General features: G+C 49.0%; 3 protein-coding genes and 1 long non-coding RNA gene across 8 annotated transcripts; 3 read left to right on the top strand and 1 right to left on the bottom strand.

Annotated features, from left to right (window-relative positions):
* Nucleotides 1-684: 684 nt before the first annotated feature.
* timm9 (translocase of inner mitochondrial membrane 9 homolog) lies at nt 685-2,696 on the top strand. Its single transcript, XM_019348583.2, has 4 exons — nt 685-827; nt 1,067-1,115; nt 2,182-2,277; nt 2,359-2,696. Exons 2-4 carry the CDS (start codon nt 1,077-1,079, stop codon nt 2,491-2,493), a joined length of 270 nt encoding a protein of 89 aa, XP_019204128.1. The 5' UTR covers nt 685-827; nt 1,067-1,076; the 3' UTR covers nt 2,494-2,696.
* LOC112843117 (uncharacterized) lies at nt 692-6,321 on the bottom strand. Its single transcript, XR_003215259.1, has 2 exons — nt 6,187-6,321; nt 692-1,243 (listed from the first exon to the last, which is right to left on the bottom strand). It is a non-coding gene; the product is annotated as an uncharacterized LOC112843117 (long non-coding RNA).
* On the top strand, nt 4,618-25,457 carry kiaa0586 (KIAA0586 ortholog). Of its 5 annotated transcripts, none has more exons than XM_019348556.2 (22): nt 4,618-5,693; nt 6,306-6,375; nt 6,452-6,683; nt 6,836-6,906; nt 7,033-7,117; nt 7,323-7,413; nt 8,362-8,473; nt 20,633-20,762; nt 20,840-21,261; nt 21,346-21,418; nt 21,651-21,812; nt 21,905-22,112; nt 22,192-22,398; nt 22,500-22,600; nt 22,682-22,825; nt 23,874-24,055; nt 24,128-24,252; nt 24,333-24,523; nt 24,592-24,745; nt 24,843-25,002; nt 25,078-25,321; nt 25,404-25,457. In XM_019348556.2, exons 1-21 carry the CDS (start codon nt 5,363-5,365, stop codon nt 25,238-25,240), a joined length of 3,414 nt encoding a protein of 1,137 aa, XP_019204101.1. In that variant the 5' UTR covers nt 4,618-5,362; the 3' UTR covers nt 25,241-25,321; nt 25,404-25,457. The 5 variants fall into 5 exon arrangements, with proteins under 5 accessions (XP_019204101.1, XP_019204102.1, XP_019204103.1 ...); XM_019348557.2 differs by having other exon boundaries at nt 4,619-5,693; nt 8,365-8,473; nt 23,871-24,055; XM_019348558.2 differs by having other exon boundaries at nt 4,619-5,693; nt 22,685-22,825; nt 23,871-24,055.
* On the top strand, nt 11,125-16,213 carry irf2bpl (interferon regulatory factor 2 binding protein-like). The gene is given in 3 exon segments (XM_013265299.3): nt 11,125-12,211; nt 12,214-12,574; nt 12,576-16,213. Coding segments are annotated over 3 exon segments (1,914 nt in total). The 5' UTR covers nt 11,125-11,166; the 3' UTR covers nt 13,084-16,213.

The following is a 25,457-nucleotide window of genomic DNA, read 5'->3' as shown; positions in this document are numbered from 1 at the left end:
TTTAAAGGTGAAATGTAGAGGAAAAATCAAAAGTAGTTAAAATGGCCAATTATACCCTGGACCCCTGATGGTTAAACTCTTTTTTTAAAGTAACGCAATAGTTACTTTTCAAATAATTAATTACTTTTAGAATCTTGTAATTCAGTTACCAACTCAGTTACTTTTTTGAAGAAGTAACTGGTAACTATAATTAATTACTTTTTCAAAGTAACTTGCCCAACACTGGAAACAACCCTGTAAAGGTGGACTGGTTCAGGAGAAATTATGATTGAAGATGGTTTGCCTGTATAGAAGGACTTACTGATGAAGTTTAGATTTAGTTTAATGCGTTTATTTTTTGGAGGTCGGAACACAAGTCGCAGAACTTTTCTTGCTCTCCGGAAAGTTTCTGTTTCTGTTTCTGACCTGGACATTCGTGACATTTTTCTCTCAAATGTACATTTTTATTCGTGTTTTGAGTGTAATAAAAATATTAATTAATAGCTGAATATTAAGCTTAATGTAAGCCTCATGTTGAACGTGTTTATTTTTTTTTTTTTTTTAAATGAAAAGTCGCAAAAAAATGGGAGAGAATCTGCTGTTCTTTGCGCATGCGTCCTTCAGTCCGTCACTCGGAGGCTCCCCTCCTGCAGTTGGGATCTCAGGTGGAATAAAAACTGTCTTCCTGCTGCTGTAAAGGGGAACTGAGCGCTGCTGCTCGGGAGGCTGAAGAGGAACATCTCCAGGAGAACACAGGAACCCTCATCGGAGGGCGGGATCACGGAGCTTACCGGGCTAGCCGATAGCCGTTAGCAGCAGCAGTCCGTTTAAACGCGCTGTTTTGTCAGGTAGGTTTGTTCATCATGTCACTAAATCCCGAGTAACTTCTGCTCCCTGAAGCGTTACTAAACCAGCCAACCTAAGCTGAACGGCACACCTGTAAGGTCACATTGAAAGAATAACACGTGAGCGCCGGAGGAGCTTTAAAAGAGGCGGACCGAGGAGAGGGCTAAAAATGGAGGATTTATGAAGGGAGTCTGGTGTGTTAGCATTGCTGCTAATTGTTGCCCCGTTTCCCCTCCTACAGAGTCCGAATCATGGCGGTCCAGGTGTCCGAGTCCGACCAGATCAAACAGGTAAGTGACCCCAAGAGTTTTCATGTGGACTCTGAGAACAGAGGCTCAGAATTCAGAGGCACAAAGTCCGGTTACTGTGGCCTCCGGGGTCCATAGAAAACCCGCACTGAACTACACAGCAAGGAGGCCTGTGAGGGACAAAACAGGAGAGAGCGACAGAACCGTAGGTTAAAATAAATAGATAAAAATAGAAATCAGTCAAAACAAGCTGAAATACCGTCAATGCCAGAAAACTGTGGCAGCTTATTGGGACCAATACAGGAGTGACAGTGGACAAGAAAGTAATTAATTTTAATTTAGAAATGAAAAATGCCTTTGAAGGGTAGCTAAAAGTAATGCACATAAATAATAAATAAATGAAACAGTTATTTCTTTTGTATAATTTAGAGATAGAGTCATGAAATGTTTTAAAAGTAAAAAATTAAGCACGTAAATTAGAAAGTAAGATAAAAGTAACTCAAATGATCATAAAGTATTTGTTAATTTCATTTATAAATGAAAATAAATAAAATAAAAATAAATCAAGTAAAACAAGAAAATATTATGTGGCATTACATGGAAAATTATAGGTAAGGGAATATGTGAAATGAAAAGCAAGTTGGTAAAAAAGGAAGTAAATAAATGGAGAAAGGTGCAACTTAAGGAAAGGAAAAAAAGAAGAAAATTTAAAACAAAATAATAATAATTCAATAACATTGAAGAGCTCATTTATGACAAATGGGGAGCCTCTGTGCTGCACTTCACTGTGAACATTTAGTTTTTCAGAGCAGTAGACTTTTTTTTCCTTCACAAATGTGCTTTAGTGAACAAAAGGAGCAGCTCTCCAGCACACATTTCTACTTATGAGCTCCACCTGAAGTTGAATCATTTTTTTTTTTTTTAATTTCTAAAACTGAGCGTGCCTGGAGCAGCGAGAGGACGGAGGTCTCCGCTGAGCGTGAAACCTGTTTCAGGAAATTTCTTCCCAGACCTGAACCTCGGATCCTTCTCGGTCGTCTCTCAGATTGTTTTGTTGAATTGCTGCTCTGCAGCCGTTTTCTGAGTCGTGTCTGTTTCCTGTGTTCAGTTTAAGGAGTTTCTGGGGACGTACAACAAGGTGACGGAGAACTGCTTCATGGACTGCGTCCGAGACTTCACCACGAGAGACGTGAAGCCCGAGGAGGTAAAAAAAGATGATTGGATGACAGAACCATGTAAGTGAAGGAACATCTGGATAAAATCCTCACAGCTGTTTGTGTTTCAGTCGAGCTGCTCCGAGTCGTGCCTGCAGAAGTATCTGAAGATGACTCAGAGGATCTCCATGCGTTTCCAGGAGTATCACATCCAGCAGAACGAGGCTCTGGCGGCTAAAGCTGGCCTGCTGGGACAGCCGCGCTGACCCTGAACCTGTGCCGGGCTGTGCTGGTCCTGGTCCAGCAGATCCTCCGGCGCTGTAAAAACAGACTCTGAAGCTGCGCATGAGGACGTTTTGTTACAGTTTCTGACCGGAAGCTCCGCCCCCTCAGAGTCTGTCTGCAGGGTGAAGGAATCAGTCGGCTGTTCTGTGCATCATGGGAAATGTAGTTTCAGATTCTTTATTAACATGCAGAATATTCCTTTAATGTGCAGATTTGTCTTTTTATTGAACACAACAACGACGATGATGATGATGATGAGCTGACCTCATTTTTCATGTCTGGAAATAAAAATAATCCGACATCAGGAATGTGTGGACGTTTTCATCCCTGTTAGGAAGTACTTTACTGCATCCGACCTCACTCTGGCTCTGCTGCAGATCACACAGAGGCTGTATCCCAATTCAGGGTCTGCAGCCTTAACGGTCCTCAAGCGCCGCCTACTCAAAGATCGCTAAGGCCGGAAGTGCGAGGCTTGTGAAATGGGACGGTCTAGCCTCCGTGGCGCTGCCCAGGTTGCCTAGCAACCATGATACTAACAGCTGGAAACGTTTCATACAGCATTATTTGACAGAAATGAAGGAGAAAGTCTTTTGTTCATTTGTTTGTTTGTTTCTACATGAGCTTTGAGTGATTTAATAAGTATCTGAGGCTGAGACCACAGGACTGTAAAACATGATAAATAAATAACAATTAGCTAATGTTGTTCATGAGACTAAAGTCATCTCACTTTGGTAATGTAAATATAATATGGCCAATATTATAGTTATTTCAATCATTATTAGTTATTACAGCAGTGAGTTTGAACTCTGTAAAATACTGAGCTTCAGTAAAGATTCAGGTTGCATTTATTTATATTTCCTGTCACCTTAAATCTTCACTCAAAGACAGGTTTCTTTGACAGTGTATATATAAATGTATTATATATAAGAGACAAATATTGTTCTTTTAATATGTTGGCATTACTAATTTTCTCTCAGTGCTTACTTTAAATATCCATGAAATCATATTGAACGGCGTATATTTTAAAGGCTTTAAAACCAAGTTAGTACAAACGTCACTAATGTCACATAACTTTGCCGACATGTGGCCAACAGTAATGTTTTAATGTTCTTCGTTATTAAACATTTGCACATAAATAAGTGACATAATATTCAGTACTTACTTTTAAAAGTTTACTCTTTGGGCGCCCCTCTTCCGCCGTTTTTTTTCTGGCAAAATTATCCACACCCACCGCCGCGCTATGGATTCTGGGATATGTTGGGCCACGAAGTCTACACCGCCACATCCTTAAAATTCAGGGAAATGAAGGACGCATTTGAGGGCCGCATTTCGAGCAGCCTTTGAATTGGGACAGCCTTCGTCGCGTCGCTGTGACGTAATCGGCCTTAAAATGCGGCCTTTAAGGCTGCAGACCCTGAATTGGGATACAGCCATTGTCCTGAGAAACGTTCAGACCAGCTGCAGCGTTTCACCTGCTCAGGCTGGACAGCTCGTTACGTCCTGAAAGTTACTGATTAACCTGCTTTTAGTACTGAAGTGTTTCTGCAGCAGACCCTCACTGATGGACTTACTCTAAAGTCAAAGGTTAATTTTATTGCATGTTGCATTGCAACTTATACCAAACATATGCTGTATAAAACAATCACTAAATCAACAATGAATACAGACTACAAATCACAGCGATTAAATCAGACTGTGGCTGCATAAACACAGCCGGGGTCTGCGGCTCTAACAGACCTGAGAGCAGCTGTTTTTGTTTAAAGTGACTTAGAGGCCGGGCAGCTCTAATGTGAAAAGCTAAGTTTAGCAGCCACCCCTGAGAAGGCTCCATCGCCTCTGCTTTCAAACCTGGATCTCTGAATCTCCAGGAGCAGCAGGTTCGTGGACCTCAGTGCCAGTGTTGGGCAAGTTACTTTGAAAAAGTAATTCAATTATAGTTACTAGTTACTTCTTCAAAAAAGTAACTGAGTTAGTAACTGAGTTACAGTATTCTGAAAGTAATTAATTACTTGAAAAGTAACTATTGCGTTACTTTAAAAAAAAACGTTTAACCCTCTGGCGTCCAGGGTATAATTGGCCATGTTTTACTACTTTTGATTTTCACTCCACATTTTACCTTTAAAAACTATTTACTTTGCCTTGTTTGTTTTCACAACTGCAGCTTTTAGAATATTAAACGAGTGTTTCAAGTATCAATGAATGATGTGCCAGACTCATGGCACATTCAAAAGTCAGTCAAATACGTAAAAACCAATCAAGCATCCATTGTTATATGAAGAGACCTCTGTTTCTTTTTGTTTATTTATATTGTTACTTTATTATTTGATTTTATTTAAGTCCATTCATTATGTTTGTATTTGTTATTTAATTGAGTTAATGTTCGTTTGAATACATGTTTTCAGTCATTTTCCGCACTTACTTATTTATTTTTCCATGATACAGGTGTACTGTCCAGTTTTCGGCTAATAATTAAAATTTTAATGTGCTGTGTTTACTTTGTTTCTCAGAGCCGTTTCTTCTTCTTCGTATTTTGATTTTGAGGGTGAGTTTTTTCAGCATCCTGTCTGGAGCGGAGGCCGGAAGTTCGGTTGTTTGTTGTCAGCAACAGTTGCTGTGTTTGAACATTTTCTTTTTTCTGTCGTAGTTTCTGTAGGGTTTTTTTTCCTGGCGTCTCGTTGGGGTGTAAATTATTTTAACTCTCTCCCCGCGCCCCCGCGGCGCTGACCGCCGCCTCCCTCCGATCTTTACACGGCCAGCGGCGGGTTTTAGAGCCGGAGCGGGAAGTTTGAACGAAGTTAGCCTCCATGCTAACAGTGCAGCTTTGTTAACACTCTGTACGTAAACAGCGTCATGTCTGCTCCGGCTGCACTCAGTCCGGATCAGTCCTCCTGCAGCTCGGACACCGGGGACGTTTTAATCCGCTCCACCCGAGTCCTCCACCCGGACCGGACCGGTCCCGGAGGCGGACCGGGACCCGGAACCGTCCAGATAACCGTCCGAAAACTGCGGGACCTTCCTCCTCCTCCTCCTCCTCTGACCGAACCGAGACAGAATAAGCAGCGGCGGCGGAGTCCCAGAGAGAACCCGGATATCGCTGCTCTACATCGGTCAGCAGCGTACTTAAAGCCCCATAAGATCTCCGGAGGAGGAGACCGAAAACTCGCTGAGGCGATGGACACAGGTGGGGGGTAATATAATACCTGGGAGGTGTGTTGATTATTTTAAAAAGTGCCCAGACTGAAGGTGTTTCCGTGCATCAGGGTGTGGGGGAATTTGTGAGGGTCATGGGAGAAATCCAGAAACTTTGGATGGAGTCACAGCTGCTCACGTGACTCACAGCTGACACCAGCTGAAGGTCCCACAGCTGCGTGGAGTTGTGACGTTCACTTTAGTTCAGGGTGAGGTTTAAAAACCAGTAGCACAGAGAAACACTTCAAAACGTTAACAAACAAAACTGTAATAACTCTGGTACACCTGAGGCCATTAAACCCGACGGTCCTTTAAAAGCAGTGAAGATCGCGTTTCAGCCAACAATCAGCAGCCTCGCGTTACAGATCCTCCTGAGCTCTCACAGAAACGCCTCTAGACATTACACAGAATTGCTTCACACACGATCGTAAAATTATTTTGTGTTTTAGTTTGACTCGGTGTGAAAGTGAGCCTCGGAGACTCACCTCTCACCATAATCATTCAATCTGAGTCGTAAAAGGTCCTCCCCAACCCTTTGTCGCACATCCAGGCTGTTTATCTTTAATCATCACAATACTGACTCCATCTCTGCTTGCATCATCAGGTGACGACGTCCTGACATCACGCTTTGCGTCTGGGGGTCGGGGAGTCGTGCTGGCGGCTTTGAAGCAGCGGTGAGTGAAACGCGTTTCTTCAGACTCGCTACTGGTTGCTCATAAAAACACGTCTCATCTTATCTGTGCTGCTCAGCTCTCACAGCGCCCCCTGCAGGAGGGAGGTCAGAGTTCACTTCTTGGACCCGATGCCGCTCCACTCTGTGGGAAACCTCCCAGATGCCCCTGCTCTGAGCTCCCGGGATGCAGCGAAGGATGCTGGGGTCCAGATGGAGACGCCGCTGTCCTCTGGTCACCTGGGAGATGCCAGCAGCACAGCCGCCGCCGCTGCGGCTGCAGCTTTGGCAGCTGCTGCTCCTCTCTTCAAGGTGAGTACAGCTGATAGAACGATCAATAATTTGATAGATCTGATCTGATTTCTGCTTTTTCAACATGTGAGTCTCTAGGACCGACTCACTGCTGCCTTTGCTGGACATCAGAGGAACTGCAGCTAATGTTTAGCACATCTGTTTGTTTACAGGCTCAGTCTGATATGGAGGCTCGAGTGACTCAGCTGGCTGACGGCATCCAGAAGCTGCTGCAAGCTGACAGGTAAACACACCTGTGTGCACCTGTCATCTCGTTATGCTGCAAACAAAAACAATAAGAGAAAAATAATTCTGTGTTATAAAAAGTCACTTTAAATGTGACATCACTGTGACATCACCGTGTCATCAGGGAGGGTGGGGACAGAGGGCGGAGCCTGAGCCATCAGACACTGCAGCACCTGGAGATGCTGCAGAGCCAGCAGGTGCAGCTGCAGGTGAGTACAGAATCACCTTTAATGATGTCACCGAGCTGACCAATAGCAGCGCAGTGGGGCTTGCACACACAATGGTGATTGGATAACACGTCTGACATGCCCACCAATCAAAGAAAATGTTAAACCTGGGAATTGTAGGAATAAAGATGCCACGCCTCTGGCTTCTCTTTCTAAACTTTCATTGGCCATTCTATCCTCCACTCAGAGCCAGCTGCTGGAATCAGCCCTCAGGATAGCGAGCGGCCATGCTTCAGACCCGCCGATGCACCTGCAGGCCACACACCTGGATGCTGCAGGTAAGCACACAGCAGTAGTTTGTGTTGGTCAGTGTGAGGTGCGTCCTGTGAGTCAGCTCAGTGGGTCAGCCTGGAGCTCTTACACATTGGTACAGGGGAGGTGACAGGAAGGCGGAGTTTGCAGTATGCGACCAATCAGAAACATGGACAGGTGTACCAACAGCAGAGCAGGTGCATGTTTGTGCTGTGTACTGTTCCGACCCACACGTGACCTTTTGAATTATTTAGCAAACAATAGATTAAAAATATCTAACTGTTTAACATAATTATTAACATAATTAACATAAATAATTATGTTAATATTAATTAACATAATTATTTCAAAAATGCTGATAAAAATAAAATAATTTTCTTTTTCTCATCCAGTAACTGAAAAATCAAATATTTTTTTCATTTTATGGCTGATTAAAAACACATTGTTTGGTCTTAATGTGCAGAAATACAGAGATTTAAAATAATAAAAATTATTATATTATTAATAATAATTAAAATGATAAAAATGTTATTTGTTTGTGTATAACAAACAATTATAAACAAATAAATAAGCAGTAAGTTTTGGACTGTCAGCCCTGAGGTGTTATCAGGAAGGTGAGCCAGCAGGTGGCAGCAGCATCTGTGTGTGTGTGTCATTACTGCAGGGATGGAGACAGTTGTCATGGTACCCAGAGTGTTTGTAGCAGCATGACTATTTTTACCTTCAATGATGAATTCAGATCTTGTGCGTGTGTGTGTGTGTGTGTGTGTGTGTGTGTGTGTGTGTGTGTACACATCTGTCGAGGCAAATATTGCAGAATTCATGTCTGAAATTCTGAAATATACTTTCAACATCTTCATGAGATCCACCTGGAAAATTCCTGCACAATTTTCCAGGTTTGCCAGGCCTGGAAAATGTTGAAACTTCGTGGATGATTAACCTCTGTCTCTGCTTTGTCTTCTTCTTCACTCTAGCAGCAAACAGCCTCGGCGCCCAGCCACCGAGCTCCTCGCCAAACGTAGCTCTCCCTGCTGCCCCAGTTACCATGGAAACGCATCGCCTTGACCGACGGGGAGATCAAACCAGGTGAAGGGGGGGGGGATGTTTCTGTGGGTTTGACGGAGGCGGTTTTGTTAAACAGAGACTGAGAGACACAGACAGGAAACAGGCTCAGGGTTCAGGTGCACTCCTGACACACCTGGAAAAGCGCGAACCTGCTTATTAAACAGCCACCAATCAACAAGCTCAGAAGGACACCTGGTTTCTGTTGTTCTCATTTATGTGACGCGTTCAGCGTGAGCGCACATGGAGATCTGAAGTGATGTCGTCATAAAAATGTCTTTAGGTTGTGAAAGCTCCTCAGAGTGTCCTGAATGATCCTAAACTAGTCTGGATGGGTCTGTTTTGGTCACTCCATGGTGAGAATTCCCAGTGCAAACACCATTATTCCTGCCCCCTGACACACTCTGTGCACAGAGTTGGTTTGACTGCTGGGCTCTACATGGGCTTTCTCCTGGTTTAAAGAAGCCTTCAGAGGTGTCGACACACATTACCATCAGTGATCTGCATGTGGTCACCGTTAGGTCTGAGTCAATTAAACCCACCTATAAAAAAACAAGCCCATGATTTTCTTGCGGTGGAAGGGCAGAGTGAAGCCCTCGTGTGTTTTAGAGACAAAGGTTAGATTAGTCCCTGTGCACTGCTGCTTCAGCTAAAGCGATGAAAGGTCATGTGAGAGTATGTGGAGGTGCTGATTGGTCTGCTCGGTCAGTCGGAGTGCTGTGTGAAGGCTGGAGCAGGTGGAGACATAAAGGAGCCTCGGAGCGTCTGAACGCTACAGCAGGTCTCCGTCGCTTCATTTGCATAATCATTCATAGTGTGTGTGTGTGTGTGTGTGTGTGTGTGTGTGTGGTGGTGGTGGGGGAGCTACAGTTGATCCTATATTCTGCAGTTTCTCCTCACATGTTTCCATGGCAACGCCAGCAGTATCCATGAGAGGCACGCCGATGCTTTTGTGTGTTTATGGAGATGGCACTAAGCCAAAGCCGCCACCCACTGCTGATAACTGAAAAACCACAATATTCCCAGAATGCACCAGTGTGGTGCATATTTTCATAACTCACCTGTGTAAACTCTGTCAAGGCTTAAAGGTTCCATATCAGGGGCGTGGCCTCTTGACTGACAGGTGGATGGTGGGTGTAGCTGCTAGCTTGTGCTAACTGGACGTGTTTGTGCTGCTGCTGAAAGGTTTCTGTACGAACAGATGTCTGAGAAGTCTTTTATTTGGGTGTTATGAGCAGGTACCTGTGACTGTGACAGCTGGATAACCAGAGCTGACAACAGCACTCCACCCTCTCGTCCAAATATGGTCACTTCAGGAAACACAAAAACAACGCAGCAAAGGCCAAACTGCAGCCAAGCCCCTCTGTGAGTTACAGGCTGTGAGTTAATTCAATTCAATTCAATTTTATTTATATAGCGCCAAATCACAACAAAAGTCGCCTTAAGGCGCTTTATATTGTACAGTAGATCGCACAATAATAAATACAGAGAAAAACCCAACAATCATATGACCCCCTATGAGCAAGCAGGCTGTGAGTTAACCCCATCCTGTTTGTGCACACTGTGCTTGAAACTAGTGTAGTTTTTATTTTTCTGCCTGTTTCATGAACTGAATGCAGACAGCTCCACAGAGACTCATTACTCAGTGATGTGATTGCTGTCTAGAGCAGAGCTGAAGCTGCTGTGTGGAGAATCGGGATATTTTCCACGGTCAGACGTGCTCTGAGCACCGAGAGGCTCGGGTCAGAGAGCTGCTAGTCACGCCACACAGCCGGCTAATATCATGTCTGACTGCACGGCACCTCGGTCAGGTGACACACGAGGGGAAGGAAAGAGGCAAATAAACCTCTTCTATTCGTTAGTTCTTTGTTTTAATCTAAACAGATTTACAGTATACTACTGTAATCCTTTGCTGATTACTGTAGTATACTGCATGTGTTACACATCACAAGCCTCCTTTTTATTTATCGTTTATTTATTTAACTGTGCTGCACAAATAAGGTTGAGATTATTGTTGATTATAGATTTTTTTCAAAGAAACATCAGAGCAGAGAGGGCGATCGAGGCTGAGTGCATACTGAGAGAGAGAGGAGGGGTGGGTTAAAGCAGAGAGGTAAAACCTGCCTAGCAACACGGATGCCTCTGCAGCCCAAACCCCCAGGGTCCACCTTTATTATTCCACCTTAAACTGCTGTGAGGTGATGAAACATCTGTGCTGTTATTTTCTCTGAGGAGGAGGGGGGGTGATCTCCCAGTTTCTTCTCACCCTGGGGGAAGCACAGCAGACCCCCACCCTCAAAAACCAAAGGCTGGTAAAAGAATCAGGACTTATTTAGAGAAACCAGCCGTGATACTTTTATGATGACTCGTGAACAACCCCACAAACTACAGACAAAAATATGAATGGGAGGAGGGGGGGTCCTCAGCCATCCCGCTGTGTGCCCCCTCCGGACCGTGTGTGCTGGGCTCAGACCCGTGAACCTGTGACCCCGGCAGCTGGAGTGCTGCAGGTGGAGCGGGGCTGCTTCTTTACCTGGATGTGACAAACACAGGAGGCTGAAGAGGAGGTGGGGGTGACACAGATGGGGGAAGAACGAGGGCAACAAGTGGGATCGTGGAGGGGGGGGGGGTGACGTCAGCTACTCCACCAGGTGGCATTGTGTGAGAGGGGAGAGGGGGTAACAATCCGAATTCCTCCGCTTCCCCGGGAGTGATGCATGCAGGGAAAAAAACGCAGAGCTCACTCCTCCTCCTCCCTCCGCCATCTCTGCAGCAGCACACGGAGCTCCAGCAGCAGGAGGAAGAGGAGGAGGAACAATAAGCTCAGAGGAGGCTCAGCAGTCCGGCGGCGTGTCGCAGTTTTAGCGGAAGCTGGTAAAGCGGCTGCCCGGAGGAGGAGGCAGGGGGCCGGCAGAGGGAACATGTCCTCCCCGCAGGTATCCCGCCGGCAGTCGTGCTACCTGTGCGACCTGCCGCGCATGCCTTGGGCCATGATCTGGGACTTCACGGAGCCCGTGTGCCGCGGATGCGTCAACTATGAGGGCGCGGACCGGATCGAGTTCGTCATCGAGACCGCCCGCCACCTGAAGCGCGCTCACGGCTTCCAGGAGACCCGCGGCGCCGCGGGAGCGCCCCCGCAGCAGCAGCCCGGGGCGACGAAGAGCCAGGCGGCCATACTAAGCGGCAAAGAGCCGCCAAGCCACCACCACCCGGCGGATGGAGCAGCCAAGCCCCAGCAGCCCGGGCCGGACCGCTACTCGCTTGGACGCTTCGACTACGGCGGCAGGCCGCCCACCGGGCTCGGAGGACCGAACGGCTTCAAGGACGACGGACCGCCGGAGTTGAACCGCCAGAGCCCGAACTCCCGCGGCAGGACCCCCGCCGGGCCGCCGTCCGCCGCCGTGCCGCCCAGCCTGGTGCCGCAGACGGGCCGGGCCGAGCCCGGGGCGAAGCGGCCCGCCTCGGTGTCCGCCGCCGACCCGGACCGGGAGCTGAAGGAGAAGCAGCGCAACGCGGAGGTGCTGGCCGAGCTGAGCGACAGCCTGCGGAGCCGCCAGGAGGAGTGGGCGGGCCGGCCGAAGGCCGTGCGCGACACGCTGCTCGCGCTCACCGGAAGCACGCCCTTCGATGTCCGCTTCAAGAAGGACCACGCGCTGCTGGGCCGCGTGTTCGCTTTCGACGCCGCGTCGAAGCCCGGCGCGGAGCATGAGCTGAAGCTGTTCATCGAGTACCCGAGCGGCTCCGGGACGGTGTTCTCCAGCGCCTCGGGGTGGCCAAGCAGATGTACCAGGACTGCATGAAGGACTTCGGCCGCGGGCTCTCATCCGGCTTCAAGTACCTGGAGTACGAGAAGAAGCCGGGCTCCGGGGACTGGCGGCTGCTCGGGGACCTGCTGCCGGAGCCGCTGCGCTTCTTTCGGGAGCCGCTGTCCGTAGAGCTGCTGCCGCAGCCGCACGCCGACGGCGGCTTCCCGCTGCCGCCAGGGCGGGCGGGGGGCTCCCGGCCCGGGCTGAGGAAGAGGAAGGCCTCCCCGGAGCCGGACTCTGCGGACGAGCAGCAGCGGCAGCAGTGGCTCGGTGGCCCGGGCGAGGCCCTCAAGACCCCCCGGAGTCCGCCGCCGCCCCCCCGCAGAACGGACAATCCCCATGGCCGCGCTCATGTCGGTGGCGGATGCGCTCGGGAACGCTCACTCGCCCGGCAAGGACAGAGACTCCGCCGCCCACTCCAGGCACGCGGCCGGCAGCCCGGCGTCCCCGTCCTCCGCGTCCGGCCAAAGGCGCCTCTCCTCCCGCAACGGGGACCTCGGGCTGTCCGCGCCCGCGCAGGACCAGGTGCACCCGCAGAGCGTGCCCGACTCCCCCGTGGCCAACAGCGGACCGCTGTGCTGCACCATCTGCCACGAGCGCCTGGAGGACACCCACTTCGTGCAGTGTCCCTCCGTCCCCGGACACAAGTTCTGCTTCCCCTGCTCTCGGGAGAGCATCAAGGCCCAAGGGGCTTCCGGGGAGGTGTACTGCCCCAGCGGGGACAAGTGCCCGCTGGTCGGCTCCAACGTGCCCTGGGCCTTTATGCAGGGGGAGATTGCCACCATCCTGGCTGGAGATGTGAAGGTAAAGAAGGAGAGGGACCCCTGAGGAGGAGGAGGTGCTAGAGCCTCAAACCCAGACTTTGTTTTTTATGTTCCCTGGATCACAGCCCAGGTCGAGGTACTTTACTTCAGCCCCCCCCAACAGAGATTCCTCTAACCTAAACCTAAACTCGGTAAAATATTCAAAACTATGAAGAACAGCAAACTGTTTCAGTCATTTAGAGTCCAGACTGGTGCTCATGTGAAAACTTTTCTGATTTAACACTTTCCACCTTCCTTTGTCATCGTGTCTGTTTTGTCACATCAAAAACAGACACGATGAGGTTAAAGGTTGAGTTTTAACCTGGCGTCAGTAAAATAAATGAGTGTTAATGATCCAAAGCAGCGCTGATGCTCTTCAGTTTATACATCGAGCTGAGTAAAGAGCTGACTCCAGCTCCGTGTACACGTGTGTGTGCAGACAGATCACGCGTGCTATCGTTTCTGTCCAACACTCATCACAGTTTCTTTACTGTGAGGCTTAAATTAACCTGAATATTCTGTTAAAAGGAGTTCATGTAATTGTAGGTGGCTCCTGCAGCGTAATGTGTGTGTGAAATTTGTTATATTTTAAAAGAAAAATGTAACCAAATTATCCAACAAACTCCAGTGTATGACATCACAGTCATGGTCTTTGGTTCATCTGGCGTTTAAACTTGTGCGTTTACTTTGTGAATCAGTCGTTTGTGTTTTTGTCTGTTGTTCAGGACGATGTGCTCACAGACTGAAACAGTTTGACTGAAACATGAAACATTACTGGCGTTAATCTGCGCCTGTTGTGTGGATCCAGGTGTCGCTCCTGCCATCGTTCATGTTCGTCTGGAGTTTGATTAACATACAGTCACAGTTTGTGTCCTCGGTCCGAGTCGCCGTCACACTTCCATCTCACAGTGCTATTCACATTAGTTATGTTTGTTTTGAACGGTCGTAAGTTCTTCCTGGTTGATAAACAAACCCTCCCAGGAAACTGTTGACGGGCTCAGACGTTACGTTTCACCGCTGGTGGAGAAGCGTGTGGAGGGTGGGCGGTGCTCATGTTCAGTGTTTATTACGTTTGACTCTGTGTAATTAACGTCGTGGACATCGTCAACCTCGTGCTCTCAGAATGATATCAGGCTGGACTGTTGTGAAACAAAGGTCCGTTAGCAGCGATGAGACCGGCGGGGAGTTTCAGGGCGTCTTTGTGCACGTTCCCACTACAGGAAGCGGCCGGTAGGACACCGTTCTAGGAGGAGAAAGCACTCGCTTACGGTCCGTCGCTCCACATTCCCACTCTGTGGAGTCGCACTCGCGGCAGCTGGAGGGGCTCTTCATGAAGGGTTATTACAGAAATGCAGCTGAAGCTGTGGAGCGCGCTCACAGCAGGTCCATACCTGTGTCAGGTGTCCTCACTGTGAGCGTGCACACTCACTCATTTTAAACTGATCGTTACAACGATCGCCACCGTCTCGGCCCGCTGTCGTTCGCTGTGAGCTCACAGAGCCTTCGTTTGAATTATGGCTCGTGGTTTTGGTGCCATTAACGCTGGCGTCGAGCTTCAAGCCGTCGCACGAAGATCAGCTCGGTAACGTTCTCAGACTTCCTGCGGTGGGAAGCGGCGGTAGGCTGTCACTCCTGCGGCATGTCGGCAGAAGCAGGGGTGTTTGCTCGTGAGCTTAAGATGATTAGACAATAACTGGCTGTGTACAGACTTGAACTTTGACCTCAGCCTTGTTGGACGTGCGGATGAAACGGGCGACATGCTGTTACAGAGCCGCTCCTCGCCTGAAACAGCTGCAGCATCAGTTCACCTCCTCTAACCCAGCATGGCTGAGAGGAGGCGCGGCCGCCTTCACTCGTGACTCTTCCTGATCTCTGCAGCAGCTTTGAGACGAGTACAAACGGAGACTCTCTGCAGTCGTCAGCCGTCACGATTCAGCTGTACGTGTTTGCTGCTCCTCATAACTCGGGTGTAGAAACTTTCTGTGCTTTAAAAAACAAACAAACTTCATTGTCGGATATTTTAGAGCTTTGTTGATCCTGTCCAGCGAATAAATGTTATGTTTCTGTTGCACCTGGATCCACAAAGCAAACGCAGAGATGGAGGTCAGACTGGTGAATTCTTCATTTTCAGTAAATTTAAAACAAATTAACTCTCAAATCCAGAGTGTTTCTTCTGTGAACAAACTGGTTCCATTAGTTTGAAGTAAACCAACCAAAAAACGCCTCGACTTTAGCCCTGAGAGTCTGAAGGTAAACTCACCTCGAGGAACATGTCTGCTGCTCGTTTGCTGGTTTTCTTCTGTTTGGACTGGACAGGAAGTGAGACCTGTGAACACGCTCGGACGCTCGCTGTTGGAGAGACTAAACAGGAAGTTCAGTTTGTTTCTTCTGCCCTGAAAGCCGACGGTGTCAGAGTATAATTATGCTGACGTTTCACTGCAGATGTAAACGAATAAATCAGCATAAAAACAGATGAGCAGGACGTGACGTAGAGTCAGGTTTAAACGATGCTTGGAATTGTGTATAGTTTCTACCTTGTGTCATGATCTAAATGTAAAAAAGAAAAAAACCTTTTGTACTTGAAAACTGTGTCAGATGTTTTGGGACATCGAAGAGGAGACCGTCGCCGTGCACACGCCGTCTTCCCTCCATCCAGTCATTTGAAAGGACAGATGAGGACTGGTTCCAGGCTGAGTTTGGAGCAGACCGCTGAACTTATAAATATTCTACATGTGGATGTTTCAGAAAACGTGTTTAACAAAGAAACGAGCGTGTTGTGTTGTTGTGGAGATGAAGGCGTGATCAGTGCCGTGGTGTTTAGGAGGTTCAGCGTGAGGCAGCCTGTAGTCACACTAACACTTGCTCCATTTTTACATTAGAAAGTTGTGTCTGTAAAGAAAACAACAAAAAACAACTTTTTTTATTTTTATAGAAATAATTTATTTCATATTTTCATTTTGAATTGGACGTTTTTAATTTTTTCCTTTCTAATATATTTTTTACTGCAATAAGAACCCTCCTCCTCTCTGTTCCTGCCTCACATGAAGGTTCAGCTTGTTTTGTATTTCTGTTCAGATAAAAATGAAACTAACACATTTGATCTTGTAACGTGCCTTGGAGCTGAGTCGGTTGTAATAAATTCCTTTTCTGTCAAACGTGACGTTTCTTTAATGCGACACTCGAATTTATTTTGAAATTCTGGTGCTGGAATCGCTCACATCCTGTGGCTTACAGCTTCTTTCAGTAGAAACTGAGTCAGGCTGTGATGGAGCGGCTCACCTGTTTTTCCAGAAGCCCAGCTAAAGTAAGAACAGTGGAGTGAATGAAGTCTCACTTATTGACCTTTATGTCTCCAGGAAGTTGTGTTCGGATCAAATCGGGCCTCTCAGGGAAAACGGCCACATTTCCACCGTTCATGGTGGAGCTTAAACACAGCACGGGTATTTTCAAAATTAGAAATCAAAAACACTTTTTCACAGCTTTGTGTCTGAATTTGTCGGCTCCTGAAATCCTGCACTCAGCGTCTTCACATGGACGCATTTATGTTCTTATAATTCCAACATTTGTATTTGACAAAGATGCAGATTTGATCATCGTGAAGCCAAGAGCGAAACTTTCTCTGCAGTGTCTGGGTTGGTGAAGAAACTCAAAATGTTGAGCCTTACTTTTAATTTTACATCCACTTGAACTGCGACCTTTCCTTCATCACCAAAAGTGATCAGCATTTTAATGAAAGCTCGAGGAACTCGTTCATTTTCACAGCGGGCCGTATTGGACTGTTTGGTGGGCCACATGTAGCCCCCGAGCCACATGTTGGAGTCACAAATGTTAGAAATGATCATGTGAGGAGGAGCTGAGCGGCATCAGCGTCCAGCACCAAAGTGTAACCAACAGAAACACACACACAGATCAGCGTGGTTAGCATTCACACAGCGAGCTGCTGCACTGAGCCAAGGGCACCTTAACCATCACAGTCCACACACACACACACACACACACACACACACACACACACACACACACACACACACACCAGGGGTGTTGTTGTTGTTCAAAGAGAAAAATCTGCAATGCAGCAAGAAACTACAAGTACAGTGAGTACTGCTGCTGATACTGCAGTAATGGTAGTACCGATACTGTATCAGGAGTTTGTTAACGAGGCAGCGAGGACTCTGATTACAGACACGGCGTCGTATTAAGATCCAGAAACTGCACCCGCTCAGTTCACCTCTGCTGCGCTCTGATTGGCCACTGTGCCTCTGACACAGTGTTTTTGTGCGTGCAGCTGCTGCAGTGGAGCCGAAGCGGCTCAGACAAAGACGCCACGCTGCAGATGTGTGCATTTACAGCGAGCCGCTCTCAGACCTGCAGCTCGTTTCTCGCGCTCTGAGAGAGCAGCTTTGAGCGATCCTAACGGCGAGTCGGGACATCCACAACATCAGCGGCTGCTCTGAATGTTTTCACATTCTGTGGCAGATCGCAGCGTGTGGGGACGACACGGTTGCACAGAGCTCGAGGGTGTTGCACTCGCTGTTCTGATCACAGAGAGGCAGCCTCTCTGCGAGCTGTCTGACTCTTATGGCAACCTTTGTGTTTGCAGCCATAAGTAACTGAACTGAGGTGACTTTATCTTACTGGATAAAACGCAGATATTGACAAAGTTCACTTACAGTTGGAGAAAGGTCATAAATTGCAATAATAGGTGAATGTGGTTTCATGGGATGTCTGGGGATCCCTGCCTGTACACACACTGAGCTCATTGTTAGAAGCTTCATGTTTATCCTGAACCACAGAAACATGACAGCATCCGGTCTAAAATTGTGAAAACTCTGAATGAAGTCTGGCACAGTGCACTGAAGAATGCCAGCTTGGATCAGTCTCCATGTTCAGACACAGTTGAGGCGTTAGGCGGAGCGGGCGGAGCCTCCGTCAGTGAGTCGGTGCTCACGTGGGCTGAACGTGCAGAGCTAAATAAAGACACGGAGTCGCAGCGAGGCTGAAGCGGCTGAGGTTTGATTCATCTGTCTGCACAGCACCGCAGTCGGTTCTCTCCCCCTCCTCTTCCTTCACTGTAGCCGTGGAGGATGCTGTTGTTGCCATGGTTACCAGCTTCACGTTTTAAAGACATAATTTATTCAGGAATGTGCAGAGACAAGCGCTGCACTGATCGGCCGCTCTTCAAACACAGAATCACAGAATCGTGATCATAGCCGTCAATAATTTCACACTTGTGCCGATAAACAAGCCCCCACCCCCACCCTTCCCTGCATGTCACAGTGTTGACTCCATTTGAGTCGATGATGTCAGCACTCTTTTTTCGTCCATCTGCGCCCCCCCCCCCCCCCCCCCCCCCCCCACACACACACACACACACACACACACACACACACACACACACACACCTATGACTGTTTGTGGCGTCGACCCTCCCCCACTGCCCTGCTCAGAAGCCTCCGTCCTGCTGTGTTTTTATGTCGCCTGATTGGTCCACTCGTGCTGCAGATTTAATGCAAACCTGATTTAGCTCCACGCAGATCCGTGTTTTGGAGTCCAGATGCTAAAACGCGTTATGTGGGCCAGATGTCAGGTATGTCATGATATTTGAACCACATCTGGCCCACAGGTCCACTTCACATGGGCACACGTGAGCTCTGAGCCACATCTGGATGAACCAAAGTGCCCCGCTAAGTGATAAGTAGACCAGGTTTGGCCCCAATGTGTCTGCTGCCTGTTCTTGATTTAGTAGGTTCAGGTCTGAGTCCACGTGGACTCTCTTTATGTAACATGTTTAAGTGTTATACCCAGACCCCACCACACATCTGGCTCCACATCTGTCCTAGGTGGGTTAGCCCGTTCGGGTCCACATTCAGGCAGCACAGCCTGTGCTCAGCATTAATCATCGAATGAATGCGGTCCACGTGGTCCTGCACAGGTCTGGTTTTAGCTCATGTGTCGAACACGCAGCGCGCTCGGAGCGCTGAAGGGAAGCACAAGGACAAAGAAAAGGGTGAAGCGCACAGACGCGGCATTAATATTCATCTGCAGCCGTTACTACGGCGCTCATGAATTATTGCTGGCATGTAAAGGTCTACAGAGAGGAGGAAGGGGAGGCCCGGGCCCCCTCCCCCGCCCGTTTCCTCCATCAGCATCTCTGCTCGCTGTCACCATGGGAAACCACTGGGGTGTTGCCTAGCAACAGCAGCAGCAGACGGTCTGCAGCAGCTGTTTGTGATCGTTTCTGAGCGATTAAATGACAGAGCGCAAGGCGACAACGGCGCCCATTTTATCCCCACCCACCGCCACATTTCCATCTTCAGCGAGCGTCACGACTTTAGCTGAGGGCGTTTGGACCTTCTGAGATAAAGGTCAGACGTTTCTGAGGGACCTCAGAACGTCTCTGTGGTGTCATCAGAAATAACCGAACTGTGGTTCTGTCAGGCCAGTCGTGATGTTACGGTGGGACTCACCTGTGAGCCTCGGGGGCGTTCCTCTCCGAGCTCGCATCACTGCGTACATCCTCCTCAGTCTGTATATTTTAGTTTTGATATTCTGAGACTGAAACCATTTTTCTCCTGCTGTGATTTTATTGTATGTATTTTTTACCTGCAGCAGCTCTGAAACATCACCGTACAAACTCCCCACGATGTCACTGTGCTCGCATCAGTAACCCTCCGAGTCCTCGGAGTGATCCAGACGCTGCAGACGGCCCGCTGTGTGTGTGTGTTTGTGTGTGTGTGTGTCTGTGTGCGTGTGTGTTTGTGTGTCTGTGTGTGTGTGTGTGTGTGTGTGTGTGTGTGTGTCTGTTTGTGTGTGTGTGTGCTTTAGACTCAGCTGACTTGCCAAGAATATAATACTAGTTGCGTGTTTGAGCTCATTAATTTGAATCCGTGCAACGTTCAGTGTCAGTTGTTTTCCTCGGCGCTGTCTGACGCTGCAGTCGCATCATTTATTTGTTTGTTTGCTTCTGTTTAATGGTTCTGATCTTGGTTTCCTGTCAGTCCTCAGCGCTGCTGTGTGATCTTAGCAGCATGTGCTGTTCGGAGGGTGGGTAACTTTCTCGCCCGCTGGTGGATGGCTGTCGGATACATCATAAGTCCCGCCCCCTCCACGTGAGAACGCGGTTAAGAGTGTAAGCATTGGTGTTTCTGGAGCAGCCTGAAGGGCGTGGCTCAGCTCAGAGTGTCGACTTCATTCCACCAACCTGTCAGGTTGCTCTACAAGTACAGTAGGAAGTACTCGAGTATAGTAGAAGTACTTGAGTAAAGTGAAAGCACAGACTGGGGGTCACATGGGGTTTTGGTCCTTTTCAGATGTTTGGAGGGTTTTTATTTCAGAGCCATATGTGAGTCAGATTGTGTATTAGGATATGTAACGCTGCGTGGAGCGGAGTGCTGGATGGGCTGTTACTTTCACTTCTTGAGTAGCAACAGCGTTGTTGAGGCGTGAGTGTTTAGTCAGATAAGACACTCAAAAACTAACAGATATTAATATTATAGCGTTACACTTGTCATTTATTCAGGCTGAGTGATCTAGGAAGTTAAATCTGTTCTCTTTGCATGTTTTTAATACTTCAGAGATGCTCACATGGCTGAAAGGTCTCAGCTCCAGTCTTTAGCCAATCACAGCTGGGAGGCAGCGAGGAGAGCCAATGACGTACTGCAGGAGATGAAGCGTCTGAAGACTGAGATGAAGATGCTGCTGACGGTCAGTGCACGATTCAGCTCAGCTCGAGTTAACGGGAGTCTGTAATACTGAAGCCTGACACACGTTCTGTCCCCCAGCAGCCAGAAGACCCTCTGAAAACCAGCAGACCTGCATCGGAGCACCAGCAATCCCAACAAACCCAGTCCCAACAAAACCAGTCCCAAAAAACCACCTCAAAGGAAACTCGCTCGAGCTCCCAATCTTCCCACCTCCAACTAAACTTATCCCATGAAAACAGCTTACACTCCCAGCAAAACCAGTCCAGACTACCTCAGCCCCATAAAACCACTGATGGAGAACATAACCTCAGGTCACAGCAGTCCCGGTCTGTGCTGGTCCAGAGGAGGTCCGCGGTCCCGTCCCTGGTGGAGGAGGCAGGTCAGGTTCTCCGTCAGGTTCGAAAGCAGAAGAAAGTTCTGGAGGAGAACCTGGAGGCTCTGCTCCGAGCCCGAACCGGAGAGGTCCTGCACTGCCAGCTGGAGGCGCTAGCTGCTAACAGGTAGCTAATGATAGTGTTGACTTTAGGTGTGCTCACTAACACAGGACAGGTTTAAACACTTAGGATGGTTTCTCTGACCGGCAGACACCACAGCGAGGACGTCCGCATCAAGAAGACAGTGGACGCCTGGATCAGCAGGTTAAGCAGAGACATCCAGGTGAGCTCCAGCAGGCCGGGAACATCTGCGTTTTTCTCTTTGTCTGCTTCTTCATCTTCTTCTTAAACTTCACTTCTCGAATTCCGATGTGGCGCCATCTGTTCTCTCGCTGATACGACAGCACAAACGCTTCTTCTTCTTTGAACTTTTCTTCTTCTGCTCCTCCCCCGGTGCTCAGAGAAAGAGCAGAAGAAGAAAACCGGGGACTGACCCTTCTCTGCCTTGCCCTCAGGGAGAGATGTCCTCGGGGAACATCAGCAGCCATCACTCAGCTGTGGACGCTGATAGCTCCGCCCACACGGGGAGGGAGAGGACAGTGGGCGCGCTCAAAGGGACAGGAAGTATGAGGGCAGCGAGGAGAGGAAGCAGAGGGCAGAGAGCCGGAATCAGAGCGGTGAGGCTGGATTCTTCTGGCAGCCATTAATTAGTTTCTCATCAATAACAAACAGGCGATCACTGATTGGTTATGTGTTTATGAACCCGCAGGGGGTGGAGCCTAACCGAGCCACAGGTGTAGCAGCGGAGCGTCATCAGTTGGAAGTGGATGGAGAGTCGTACCTGACCCGGCTGTATGGCCGGGCACCGTATGAAGGTCTGAGACGAACCCTGAAGAAGAGTCCGTACCTTCGCCTCAGCTCACCTGCCTCACCAGTCGGAAGGAAGCCCCGCCCCCGACTAGTGGAGAGTGTCCGAGGTCAGAAGGTCGACATCAGTAAGTGTGATGGTAAAGGTTCAGCTGTGGGCGTCGTCAAACTTTCTGCTCCGTGTCTCAGGTGTGAAGCTGAAGTCCTCCAAGACTCAGACCAGCCTGGCCCCGCCCCTCACTCAGGCCCAACCAATCATTTTAGCCCCTCCCTTTGCTTCCTCCTCATCTGGACGAGCTCACATTTTCAGCTCATCACACCTGACCTCAGGTCACCTTGATGACCTCAGCATGACCCCTACAAACAGCTGCCCTGTCGCCATAGCGATCCCACTGGGTCAGTAACATAGTAACGTGTTTTTGTAAAGGTTAAAATAAACATAAACAACAGTTCCAGGTCAAAGGTCAAGTATAACACACACAACCCTCCCCCTGCAGGTCCACCCCGGATGGACTCCAGGTGTGAGCATCCTCAGGAAGTGACATCAGCGCTCGCTGCCCCTCCAGCAGCCTCTGTGGGCGATGAAGCACCTGACCAGGTGAGCAGCTTTGAGCCTCTGAGGACTTTAGTCAGTCAAAGGTGGAGGTGTGAGCTCTGACAGGTGTTTGTGTGTTCACAGCAGCACCTGGAGGCAGAAGAAGCTCCTCCCCCTCCCCGTCCTCCATCACACACGATTGACATCATCGAAGGGAACGAGGAAGAAGCGGAAGAGGACGACGTCTTCCCTGGAACTGACTTCCTGTCTGTTGTTGATGTTGTGCAGGTGAGCCCGCCCCCCTCCTGTTTGCTTTAGAGCAGCCAAACATAAAGAGCTGTGAGCCACCGTCGTCTCATTGGACGGCCACTTTAGTCTTCAAGTAGTATAAAATCAAACAAACAAGAAAACGCCCACAAATACTTCCTGAAACGTTTTCCTCCCTCTTCACTAACTGAAGCCTTTCATTGGACAACCAAATAAACACATCGTTCCTCTCGTTCTGTGCGCACACGTGGCAGCACTGCTGCTGTCATTGTGTTCGTGTTTAACTAAATCACAGTGCAGATGTAAGTGAACACATGAGTTTGTGACTCTCACTGAACTAACAGACGTCCCTCAGCATGTTTGTGCTCTCTGCTCATGTCGCCCTCATATTCAATCATTTTTGGATTTTTAAAGAACTTTTTTAACATCGTGCAACAAACAATTCCTCCTTAACAAAAAAGTCACTTCAACCAACAAACTTCATTTGATTTCTTCACGTCAACATACGGCCACCAGTTTGAGACCTCTGCTGTAGACTGTCAGTGTTTTCAGTGAGGCTGCAGCGCCACCTGCTGGACGAAAACAGAACAGCAGCAACTTAGAGCGAAGACGAACCAGAGAAGATGATGGTGATGATGGTTGTTATTATTATTCATGTATTTGGACACATTACTGTTATGAAAGACGTTTGATTAATTAATCCTTTGGTCTCATTTTTGTGTTTTCGTAGATTTTTCTCTGTGATTTCTGTAACATCTGATTTATATCTCGTTCATTTGTCCTGTCATTTCATTGATTTTTCAGTTCTGATGTTTTTTTGTTTTTTTTAGACTTTCAGTGGAAATCTCAGAAAACTTTAAAAACTGAATCGGTGTTTGAGAATTTGGGGCTTTTTGAGATTTTTGGTTTTCAGTCATGAAGCAGGTGAAGATGTTATTTAGATTTTTAAAATAGATTAGTGACTCATTAATATTAATGTCAGGCACATTTAGGTTACAGTGCCGTGCAGAAATCTTGAGCTCAGGTGTAGTGATGTCACTGAATAATGAACGTCCTCTCCTCTCAGCAGGAGGTCAGCGTGCCAGGTGAGGAGGCCGTGGAGCTGGACGGGGGTCCGTCTCCCCCTCCGGTCCTCTACCAGGGTCCCGTCTTCCCTCCCCAGGTTCCCTCTGCCCTCCCAGCCCAGGATCAGGTCCCCGCCCTGGGCACGGCTCTGCAGCGGGACGCCCTGGAGAGCCGGCTGGTGGAATGGTGAGAAACCAGCGCCAACCCCTGACCGTGGAAACAGCGCCACGTTGTCACCATTTTGGTTTCTGTGTTCAGGGTGGAGCAGCAGCTGATGTCCAGGATGATCTCAGAGCTGTACCGGCCCCCACCCTCTGATCCCGCCCACAATAGTGACGTGGACCAGTCAGATCCCGAGGAACGCAGCGTCACCTCAGACATTGGTAGGTGTACCTCCTCCTCCTGCTCCTCCTGTTCTGCTCCCCGCCCCTCCCTGACTGTTTGCTCCTCTGTGTGTCTGCAGTGGAGGCAGCAGGAGACGCAGGCCTGCAGCTGTTCGTGGACGCCAGCGTGCCCGTGGACTCGGAGTTAATCCGGCAACTGGTGAACGAGGTTTTGGCTGAGACTATCGCCCTGATGCTGGGCCAGAGAGACCCGCTGGGCGCAGGACCAGACCCGGGACTGGAACCAGCAGGACCAGCAGCCCCTCAGGAGGTACGGAAACTCTGTCGTAGCGTCGTAGCGTTAAGCCCCGTCTCTGAAGGCCGCCGCTTCTCTTCCAGAACGAACCGCTCCCATTGGTTCCCACACCGGAACCGACCCCACCGCCCAGTCCGGCCCCGCCCAGCAGAGAGACCACAGCGGTAACCACACCCCCTCCATCAGAACCAACAAGCCCGCTGAATAAGGAGCCTCCTCAACCAATCGCACCACCAGGTTAGAGGTCGCAGCGCTCTCAGCAGACCAAACAGCTAACGTCCAGCATGAAGCTGTCGTCTCGTCTGACTTTCTGTCGCTCTTTTGGTGACCTCAGAGCTCGTAGCCACACCCACTCTCAGCCCAGAGCCCACCCCCTCTGCAGAAAGCCCATTTACTGTACACCAAGCCCCGCCTCCCTTCACCTGGGAAGAAACTGAGCTTCCATTGGACGAGGAGAGACTGGTGGAAGACATAACCATACACAAACCACCTCTGTATGTCCAACACACACACACACACACACACACACACACACATCCTGGTTCATTAACACGTTTCTTCTCCTGCAGGCTGATGTCAGTAGCGGAGGAGGAACCTCCTCTCGCTTCTCCTCACCCTCCTCCTCCTCCTCCTCCCTCCCTCCCCCTGCTCGCTCCCCGTCTCCTCCACCTGAGGCAGGGCCGGCGTCCCCCCCCACCTCCTCTGAGGAGTCCAGCAGCTCCAGCACGGTGACGGCCGGCACTGAAGCAGCTCTGAAACACATTTCAGAGGGAGAGCTGCTCATCAGTGCCAACCAGCTGACAGCCATGACAGGTACCATCATCATCATCATGTGTGTGTTAGCAGCACATCTGTAACCTGCGGGTGTGACTCTCTGTCTCTGTTTGTCTGTCAGGGGGCGGGGCTGTGTGCAGCTTCAACAGCTCTCTGCAGGAGCTGCAGGATATGG

Source organism: Oreochromis niloticus, linkage group LG19 (genome assembly GCF_001858045.2).
Source record: "Oreochromis niloticus isolate F11D_XX linkage group LG19, O_niloticus_UMD_NMBU, whole genome shotgun sequence".
NCBI classification, from domain to species: domain Eukaryota; kingdom Metazoa; phylum Chordata; class Actinopteri; order Cichliformes; family Cichlidae; genus Oreochromis; species Oreochromis niloticus.
This window is presented reverse-complemented; position numbering and strand designations above follow the sequence as displayed.